Here is an 11,259-nt window from a genome sequence, read left to right on the forward strand (position 1 = left end):
TGTGCATGCATCAACTTACATTACCTTCGGTGCTCGCAGCAACTATTTTCCCGCAGTGAGGAAGCATTTGGGGGAGGTAACAGTAGAATGGCGGCAAAAACTAAGGCGTGTCGCTAACCGTTGCCCGTTTTCGGGGGCATGACAGACTGTGATTGCGATCTTGGACGCATAAAATATGGCTCCAGCGTCTCAGTTTCCGCGGCCATTCTGCGTGACCATAGGGTTACTCAGAAGTCTGATTATCGAGGGATAAGCGGCCGTTGCTGCATCTTTGTATGCAGATGCTCGGATTTGTGAAGCCACCAGTTGGCGTTTCAATACAAATCTGCGACACTTGCATATTTTCTCACATCCACTGCATAGACATGCAACGGCATTAGCATACATCTCTGAATAAAGCCCATTGACCACTGCCTGACCTACTACCCAACTTGGTTCTGACCTTTACCTGTACGAATGCCCACTCTGGGTTCTTGTACCTGGGCAGACTACGCTCTGGTTGTTAGTGGATCTGTTTGTTATCGTATCTGTCTTGTGTTGTCCATTAATACTGAGCCCTCTCCCATTTAATTTTCCCATCGTTACTGATCAGCGATCCCGTGACAATCTTTACATATCATTTATGAATTGGTAGAAATGTATGGGGCAGAGTATGTGCATTTGGGAGACAGAATATGTGTGTGATACAATGGGGTCTATATACTAGGTTAAGATTTTCTGAAAACCAGCGTGATTTCGGTAATATAGCCACGAAATTTAAAGCGCCAATTTGTTTTAATGCAAAATCAACCTCGTTTTGCCTTGAAACAAATCGCCGCTTTAAATTTAGCAGCTATATGGGCAAAATCACACTGGTTCCAGCAAATTGGAACCTATTAACTATACCCCATAATGTACATGGAGAAGATAGCAAGCAAAAGTACTGTATGGGAGCTGTTTTCCAGACTAAATATTCAAAAAGTTCCCAAAACCAAACACAAAGGAGTTTAGGGTCAGTAGATGCTAGTGTTGTGTTTTTTCTGTTTGTTTAAACACCTCATATATTTTAAGCAAAAAATTGTTAAGTGCAGGTTTTTAGAAGTGGAGATGTTGCCCATAGCAACCAATAGGATTCGACTTATCATTTATCTAGAACAGGCATGTCAAACTCAAAATCCCAACTGGGCCGAATATTCAAGGTCTAAAAGTGTGTGGGCCGCAAGAAAAAAAAAACAGGCATCTTGCGACACCAGGGCTGATATCAGAAATTGTGGGGCCCGGGTCTGGCAAAATAGGCAGATTTTTAGGCAAAAAGAAAAATCATTAAAATTTGTACAATTTTTTTTATTGTGTATGAATAACATACCTCCCAACAGGACCCTCTCCCGGAGGGACACAATGCTCTGGTCCTGGACTTCCCTGGTAAGAGGCGGGGATGTAGCGCAGTTCAAAATTCTTATAGGGGAGTCACACCAACTGTCATTTCACACACTGCCACACATCACTGGCTGGGACTCACTGGCAGTTGGTGTGACTCCCCTATTTGAATTTTGGACTGTACTCCAGCCCCACCTCTGGAGCCGCCACCAATCATAAATTACCAGGGAAGTCCAGGACCAGAGCATTGTGTCCCTCCTGGAGAGGGTCATGTTGGGAGGTATGGAATAAGGTTGTGGGGGAAGGGGGTGGAGGAGCGGGCCGCTCCTCCACCCCCTTCCCCCACAACCTTATTCATACACAATTTAAAAAAATAAATGACAAATTTTAATGATTCTGCCTGCAATAAATGTAATCATGCAAGAGAAGAATTACCTTAATTACCTTGCTCGCTCCTTCTGTCTGCTACTGTACCTGCTCAGACTTCTGACACCACCCGTGGCGGTTCCTCTCATTCAGCGTGCGGTGCCCGCAATAAAGTTTTTCTTAAGAGCACTGAAGGTGCAGGTGTTGCTTGATGTTCGTGACGCTGCACTGGCTTCAGTGCTCACATGAAAACTTTATTGCGGGCACGCCGGACAATGCGGCATAGGTAAGGTGGGGGAGGTGGAGCGAGTCACTTGACTTACTTTATTATGCAGTGGGGGAAAAGAAGTGGGCGCTGGCAGCCGCAGCACACTGGTAGGAGCAGGCCCCTGGGAGGGCCTGTCACTGGCATGTCACAGTCTGCCACCGTGGGCCAGGGGGCGTAGTAGTGGGCGTGCGGTAGGAGCGGGCTTGGCCGCATAATATGTACATTTGAGCCCTCGATGTCGGGCTACATAAAATGTACATTCGGGCCGCGAGTTTGACATGGCTGATCTAGAACCTTCTAGAAGATAATCGCTAGACTCTGATTGGTTGCTATGGGCAACATGTCCAGTTCTAAAATCCTGCTCTTTAGTAAATATACCCTCCGGACTACAGTATCACCACATGATACATGGGCCCCGTCCAACATAACGCTCAGATTTATTCTCATCACTGCTACACTGTGCTGTCTCCTCGCCCAGTACAGGCCGTTACCATACAGGAAGACAAAGCCTGGCACATCTCCCAGTATGACTACATCTACGTTATAAAGCCGTGCTCACCACACTGCAGTCACAGGCTGATATAACACAATATTACCCCCCCCCCCCTCACTGTCTCCTCGTCCAGTACAGACCGCTACCATACAGGAAGACCAAGCCTGGCACACCTCCCAGTATGACTACACCTACATTATAACATCGTGCTCACCACACTGCAGTCACAGGCTGATATAACACAATATTACCCCGCCTCACTATTTCCCTTTCACAGTTCACTGATAAACAAAATATACTGTCACCTCACCAACAACTCTATACTACCACACCATGTAAGCATTTATATGGCTCTGGCTTCCCTCTCTGCTCGTTACACAGAACAAATGATCTTATACACTATGTAGGCAAAAGTGACTGGACACTGACAGCAAATAGATGAACGAGATGTTATTGATGTCTGTACTTAGTAGGTCCACCACGTGCAGTGATTACTGCAAACATCCTTATTGGAAAGCTGGCCACAAGTTCCTGGATAACAGCAGGCGCTATGTTTTGCCATTCTGCCTTACGTACAGTGACCAACTGTGACAGTGAAGAATGTTGAATCAGCCTCGAACGCATCCGTCACTCCAATTCATCCCTGAGGTTCTCAATGGGGTTAAGATCTGGACTCTGAGCTGGCCAGTCTATCCGGGTTACTGAATTTTCTGTATACAGGTCCAGCATTGCCCTGGAAATATCACTGACATTGTCGTCCTGATAAAACATTTGTTGTTTCTGTAGAACTGCAAGTGCATGGGGCTCTCTACCAAGTGTTCTTGTCGAAACCGCCACATGTTTCCAATGGTAAACATGGTGTGCATTTCGCTTGCCCGGGGATGTCCAATCACTTTTGTCTACATAGTGTATGTATTATTGTGAAGGAAACCGAGAAATACATAGTAAACGTACATCGTTACAATGTGAAACTAGTTATGTACTTAACAAATGTTATCTCTGTAAACATTAGTTCCTCACTAGGCAATGACCTGGTCACTGTGGTAGTATACTGTACATGTTAGCAAGTTGGATGTTCAAACTTTGTTTAACATAGAGGCACATTAGACTGTAGAGTCTTTCTGCATCAGTGTTACAAGAGCCTTCTGTCACCACTCTGCACCTATCACGTGCAGCCCTGCTCTCCTTACATGATCATACGAGTGAATGGGTCATTGCTTCCCACAAGATCTGTTCACTCCTCTGCTGAAATACTCTATGCTGCTGTGCCCCGTTACAGCACTTCCGATGGCTGCAAATTGGTATTTCATTTTAACTACTTCCAAACTGGTTCATGGCAAAATGTTGCTCTGACCTTCGGGCCAGATTCAGAGACTTGCGCTAATGCGATCGCAGCTGTGATTTTGTACGCATCGCAGCTGCGAAAATATGCTAATGGTTACAAAGCTTATCCGAGCACACTGCTGCCTTCTCCTATGCATACGACGTTGATATGTGCATAACATCGACGCACATCGAGCAGCCATCTTGCCATCAGCCTTGGGAGCTCTCCTGACACGCAGAGCTGCGTAGAAGATCACATGGGCTAATTTATGCACGTCCATGAAACGCCGTTCAAACGGACGCGGACATGCCTGCGTTTTTCAGACCACCCCCAAACGCAGACAGCCTTTCACTCACTTTGCGATGGATTCCTCTGTGCGTTCGTAGTCACAATGCGATCACAGCACATGCGCAGTAGTGCGGCTTATACGCATGTGCATCCACATAGCCCACCCCCAGCCACAGGCAGACCGTTTTTCGTTTGGTGCTGAACAGGATCAGTAGCACCTTTTCTAACAGGGGGTCTGCTTTAGCAGTCCCAAGCTTTTCATTTTATTAGTTATTTTGTTATTCTGTTTATCTGAGCAAAAGCAGCAAGGCGTCCTAATGGGCGCCTGTGCCACTGCTCCTTCTACCTCTGCCGGCTCCGCCACACCAGTAAGCGGTCTGGTGATTTTGACTCACACCAGGGGGACTTAGCTAGCCGCTCCACTGGGGACTCAGGGCTGATGCAGTAGCGGGAAGGTAAGCTATCACCCGGCAGCCTCTCCCCCAGCCCAGAGCACGATCCCTCACAAGAGTTTTCCCACTTCTGGGCTGCTCCTCCTACTCACCCTCCTCCTATATGAGAGGCTCAGTAGCCATTAATCAATGCTTTTCTGAAGCTACAGGTTTCAGGAGTGTTGGGTCCAGTCTCCCTATACACCTCTCCCTGGGGCCAGGTTATACAGCGTACAAATCCTACCAGCCCTTGGAGGGTTGAGTAGTTGATTTAGTGCCCATTACAAGTATATTTTTATGCATTGTATGTGACTTGTGCTAGCTATGTTGTTGTGTTCAACTTTCTGTCCGTTATATCCCTGCTGCTCTTTCTCAAACCTTCAACTACCAGGTGTGTAGGGGTTCATTAGTACTTCACATTTACTTGTATTTGTGAAGGGTGTCACATTGCATTGTTAGCTATACACTTATTGTGTGCCACTAATTAGCTATTTCTATGTCTTCCAAAGGCAAGTATTAACAGGAGGCTTAGGCCCCTGTGCTGGTTACTTACAAATCCTGTTTGGTGGGCTTGCCCGCTCAGGATTTCATATAGGATGGTCTATCTGCTAATTGTTATAAATCTGCTCACCAATCCACCTTACCAGCCCCCTGTACAGGAGCCACCTTGGATGTTCTCCTTATCCCAGGTCATGACGCAGCTAGTGGATTGTTTATCAACCGCCCTTGCTGCCTCCCACCATGGGTACCCACAGCTATTACAGCCTACTGTGTCGGTACCCCCTATGCATCCTCCTTGGATGAATGTTTATGCCCACTCAGTTCAGAATATGGCTCAAATGTCTGCTGCATCTCAGCAAAGGTTACAGGCGGACTGTATCATCCTCCGAGTCAACCCAGCATTCGGATTCTGATGCATCATCTGAGGTGGCAGATGATGCTCAAGGTTCTCTCTCCTGGTATCACTCAAGTGAGGAGCACCGTCATTCAACAGTGGATGTTCCTTCTTTAGTGAGGGTGGTTAAATCAATCCTGAATATAGAGGATGATGAACCGGCCCCTAAACCCCGATGTTTAAACGTCAGAAGGTGGTTAAGGCTGAATTCCCTCAATCAGAACCGCTCACTGAGCTCATAGGAGAAGCCTGGGGTACTCCTGGCTAGCGGGTCCAGGTCTCAAAAAGACTAGTGCCTTTTTGCCCTCTCCCTACTAAGGAGTGTACTAAGTGGGAAGTCCTTCCCACTGTTGTTTCATGTGTGGTCCACTTAGAAGCTCTACGCTGCCTTTACCATCTACATCCTCCCTTAAAGACACCACAGATAGAAAGCTAGAAACTTGTCTCAAGTCAGTCTATTCACTTTCTGGCGCTATCACTAGGCCAGCTATGGCTGCGGCCTGGGTGGCTAATTCTATCGAAGGATGGGCAGAGGCACCAGAAGAGAACCTGCCATCAGGCGCTACCGAGGAACAACTGGCCTACATCTCCCATATTCAGGAAGCAGACTCTTATTTGGGAGAAGCTGCGTTGGATAATGGACTCCTTGCCTTTAAGGTATCTGCGACCTCGGTAGTCGCCCGCCGGGTCCTTTGGCTACGGTCCAGGAAGGAGGACACAGGATCCAAGAAGGCACTCTAATCCTTACCCTTCTCTGGAGACAGGCTGTTCAGCGCAGAGTGGGACAAGATTGTGGTTACTGTGGCAGCCTCAAAATCTGCTTTTCTGCCATCAGCAGCTGCCCCTAAGCCTAGTCTGTCCTCTTCTCGGTCCTTTCGCCACCAGAGTAAGGCAAGAGGAGCTTTCCCAGGCAGTCTAGTTCTCACAAGACCACCAAACCGTGAGCCAAGCAGTCTTGGTTGGCCAGACGTCCAGCTTCCAAGTTGGACGACAAACCCTCTGCCTGATGGGACTGGCCTCCTCCTGGGGGATTACAGGGTGGGAGGCCGACTTCATTGATTTGCCGACTCTTGGGATCAAACAACAATAACCTGGGTCCGAGAAGTGGTCTCTCGGGTACACTTCTTCAGTACCTGTTACTTCGGCTCAAAGAGGAACGGGTATTTATTCCACTCTTTCTGATTTAGAAGCCGAATGGGTCTTGTCAGCTTATTCTGAATCTTAAACCCCTCAACAAATTAATCAGAGTTCCCAAGTTCTGCATGGAAACTCTACGATTGAGTGTCCTGGCATTGGAGCCTGGGGATTTCATGGTTTCTCTGGAGATTTAGGATGCATACCTGCATGTACCTATTACTCCAATCCACCAGCAATTCCTACGATTTGCTATTCTGCAGCAACATTACCAGTTTCGGTCGCTGCCCTTTGATCTGTCAACAGCCTTTCGGGTCTTTACCAAGATAATGGTGGTGATGGCGGCACACCTCAGACGCCAGGGAGTCAGAATTCTGCCATACCTAGATGACCTCTTAATCTTGGCACACTCACCGGTTGTGTTACAACAGCCATCTCCAGCTGACCGTGGACTGTTTGCAAACACTGGGCTGGATCATCAGTTGGAAAAAGTCCTACCTATCTCCGACACAACGGATGATACATATGGGGGCACTCCTAGATTCTCAAATACAGAGGATCTTTCTGCCAGCAGACAAAATTTTGACGCTACAACTTGCATGTGCACAGCTTGCTCCACGATTGGAGGGTTTCCATTCACTCAGCAATACAGGTCCTGGGGTCCCTGGTATCCACCTTCAATATGGTGGAATACGCCCATTTCCACTCCTGGCCCCTTCAACGACTGATTCTCTCCCGGTGGAGCGGACAGTAACTGATCCAGTCCTAGACTATCCTCCTCTCTCTAGGCGGTCGGCTTTCCCTCTCATGGTGGCTACAGATGTCCCATCTGGACAAGCGTCGCCCATTCTGCATTCCAGATTGGGAACTTCTCGCGACAGATGCCAGCCTTCGTGGATGGGGCGCGGTAATCGGTCATTATACTTTTCAGGTGCGGTGGACAACTCAGGAAAGTTGCCTGTCCATACATATTCTGGAGCTTCGAGCAGTGTACAGAACACTCACTCAGGTGCAAGATCTTCTCCAGGCCAGTCCATATCCAGTCCGACAACGCAACTGCAGTAGCGTACCTCAACCATCAGGGTGGCACACGAAGTCGGGAAGTGGCAAACATTCTAGTCTGGGCCGAAGGTCATCTCCCGACAATTTCGGCAGTGTTCATTCCTGGAGTCCTCAACTGGGATGCGGACTTCCTAAGCCATCAGGACATACACACTGGAGAATGGGCTCTCCACCCAGATGTCTTTCAACTCTTGGTGGTCAAATGGGGCCTGTCAGATGTAGACCTCATGGCCTCACGTCACAACCACAAGGTCCCCAGGTTCGGGTCGAGGACCAGAGACTCCTCAGCCGCCTTTGTGGATGCTCTGGCAGTGAGGTGGGACTTCAATCTCGCATACCTCTTTCCTCCGATCTCCCCCCACTGAGAGTTCTTCGAAAGTTCAAGCAAGAAGGCGGCACGGTGATACTAATCGCCCCACCCTGGCCTAGGCAACATTGGTTCACCGACCTGCGGAGTCTCTCCATAGACCCTCCTTTGCTACTTCATCTAAGGTAGGATCTGTTAGCGCAGGGCCCTTGCCTGCACCCGGACCTACCTCATCTGTCTTTGACGGCGCAGCTCTTGAGTCATCCCTCTTAAGAGCCAAAAGTTTTGCTCGCTCTGTGGTCCAGACGATGCTTAGTGCGTGTAAGCCTGCCTCAGCCTGCATCTATTACATTCTTGGCACTCTTGCTTCCAATGGTGCTCACTCAGAGGCTATGACCCTACAGTTTTCAGGGTCTCCCAGGTGCTTGCCTTTCTCCAGGCTGGGTTAGACCTCGGCCTCCGTCTGGCCTCCCTTAGAGTTCAGGTTTCTGCTCTGTCAATCTGGTTCCTGCGGGGGATTGCTCCCCTGCCTGAAGTTTGAACATTTTTTTCAGGGTCTTTTCCGCATTCAACCTCATTTTGTCCCTCCGGTGGCTCCATGGGATTTGTCCTTGATTCTCCGTGCTCTACAGTTTTCTCCATTTGAACCTCTGAACTCAGTAGACCTCAAGTGGCTAACAGCAAAGACGCTTTTTCTCCTCGCTATCTCCTCTGCCACAGGGTATCTGACTTAGCAGCGCTCTCCTGTCACTCCCCATTTTTGATCTTGCATCCGGACACAGCTGTCCCCCATACCAGACCTGGGTACCTCCCTAAAGTGGTATCTTGGTTTCATTTGAATGAAGAGATTGTGGTTCTGGCCTTCCAGTCCTCGGATCTTTCTGCAGGTGAAGCTTCCTTGGATGTGGTTTGTGCTCTTCAGATCTACGTGTATCGTACTGATTCCTTTAGGAAATCAAATTCTCTCTTCTGTATTGTATGGCTTTCACAAGCGAGGCTGGCCAGCTAACAAACAGACTCTGGCTCGTTGGCTCCCCACCCTTAGGGAAACTGCTTCGAGACATCCCCATGGTATCCATGTGGATCCCCTATGGGCCCTGAAGAAGAAATTAAGAGTTATGGTAGACTTACCTTTGTTAACTCTATTCGAAGTTCATAGGTTCCACAGGGCACCCACCCTGACACACCTGGCTTCTTTGGGTATTTTTTTTCTCTTGATCACTGATTCCTTCACCTTCTGGGAGATTTGTTTCTTGAGTATATGGTTCTTCCTTCTCCTCTCACCTGCTCTTGCCTTTGGCTTGTTTACAAAACTGTCTGCCTGCGGCTGGGGGCGGGATATATGTGAAGGAGGGCCAGGGCATCCTGGGGGCTTAACTGTTTGGTACCCGGATCACTCAAACCACACACCCCATGGTATCCCTGTGGATCCTATAGACTTCGAAGATATAGAGTTAACAAAGTTAAGTCTACCATAACTCTTAATTTCTATGTAGGTTTTTGTAGCCTACCCACTGAATTAATTGTACTTAGGTTTTGTTAGTTATAATGTGTTGAGTGTTATTTACTAATATCGGCAGCCAGATTGCGTCTGTATAGTGCACGCCAGACAGTGAAAGAACGCACACGTGTCCAGTATGGATAAATGACTCAGACTAATGAATAAATTAAGGTCATTTGCTATTCTCCATTACAATCTGACATTTGATCATAATGTTCCAATGGAGTCGTACTAGATCAAAGTAAGCCATACCTGTGTTTTTCCCTATATTATGTCAATTACTTTCTATTAAAGGGTTCAATGTCCTCACTTTATCTGTAGCTTATTGAGAAGTAATCGGGACAGTTTTTGCGCCTCTGCCGCAATGCATTTTTTATTTTCTTATTTACTTTCCGTCACTTTCTGTATATTAATTATTTATCATGCAGTGTATCAGTATCTTACAGGAGATGTTCTATGAGATCTACATGTGATTCTGTATTCACTCCACTGATTGTGCTCTATATATCGCTTGTATTTGTGATGCTAATTACATTTCTTTGCTTGATTTTGCAGATGGCATAAAGATAACCTGACGACTACTCTGGACCCCCTGTTCTGACAATGGGAAGCACCGTTCTCAGTCTATTGGGAATAATTGGGAATCAGCACTACAATATCCAGTTTAGCAGGTGTAACCTGTAAATCAGGGGTATTCTACATGCGACCCTCCTGCTATTGTGGAGCTACATATTCCAGCATGCCTTGCAGTTTATGCATGCCCTAATAGCTAAACTTGTGCAAGGCATGCCAGGATGTGTACGCCACAACAGCTGGAGGGTTTACATGTTGAATGGGTTGGGTACGGGATGCCAGCAATCAGAATCCCGACTCCAGCATCCCGAAAAGGTTGGGATACCAACACAAGCAGGTCAGTATCCAAACCCACCCCCTACCCCTAAACCTAACACTGCCTCCCCGCACTGCTATCCCTAACCCCCTTGCCCCCCACAGCCTAACCCTCCCCCTAGTGACTAACCCTAATCCTAATAACTAGTTGTGGTGAAGAAAACAAAACAATCTAACAATACTGATTCAGTCTACAGTCCGTCCATTGTTGTACGGAGCAATGACCATCTGCACTGCAAGTAAATACATTGTGTATATACATTTCTTTTTTGTCTTGTTTTGTCCCCCCCTCTCCCCACCAAATTATATGGCATTTCCATAAATTACGTAAACTGTAAAAGTAACATACCTCATATTATTCCTCAACCTCCGGTACCCTCGGCGATATTACAGAGGGGTTTTGAGCTTGTAACATTTGCCTTTTGTGCCTTTTTTGAGTCATTGTGTCAATTCATCCATGAATGGGCAAAGACACCCACAGCCGCCTCATAAACGTGAACAGCCAAAGGAATTCTAATTTATTCTGTATCATTTTCTTAATCACTTTTGGACCATATAATTATTAAGTGTATTCTACTTGGATGCCAACTCCACTGTGGTGGGTTCCGTTGACCTGGGATTCTCACGTTTATGCTAGTTTGAGTGAAGGGAGATGGTGGTTATAGCATCTTTTGAGAGACAAAATTCCTAGTGGAGCCTCTCTCTTTTTCTCTTTCTCTCCACTTATCCTATTCCTCCTCGCCTCTCTCTTTCCCATCTCCCGCCATCTCCTTCTCTCTTCCTTATCTCTCCCTTTTCAACTGTCTCTTCCCTTCTCTCTCTATCTCCCTCTCTCCTCCTCATTTTTTCTCAACTCTTTTTTCTCCTCCCTTTTCTCTCTACCCCTTTTTCTCTCTCTACCTCATTTCTCTCTTTCTCTTCCTCCCCCTCTTTCTCTTTCCTTCTC

General features: G+C 47.2%; 1 protein-coding gene across 1 annotated transcript in view; it reads left to right on the plus strand.

The window, feature by feature from the left end:
- The window catches only part of LOC148535435 (uncharacterized), a 46,542-nt gene extending 35,970 nt beyond the window's left edge, over positions 1 to 10,572 (plus strand). The window contains exon 5 of the mRNA XM_088462558.1: positions 9,981 to 10,572. Within this exon, the coding sequence (XP_088318684.1) occupies positions 9,981 to 9,989 (9 nt within the window). The 3' untranslated portion in view covers positions 9,990 to 10,572. The remainder of the gene's footprint in view (positions 1 to 9,980) is intronic.
- The last annotated feature ends 687 nt before the right edge of the window (positions 10,573 to 11,259 follow it).

The sequence above is a fragment of the Taudactylus pleione genome, unplaced genomic scaffold (genome assembly GCF_031769625.1).
Source record: "Taudactylus pleione unplaced genomic scaffold, aTauple2 ptg000051l, whole genome shotgun sequence".
NCBI classification, from domain to species: Eukaryota; Metazoa; Chordata; class Amphibia; order Anura; family Myobatrachidae; genus Taudactylus; species Taudactylus pleione.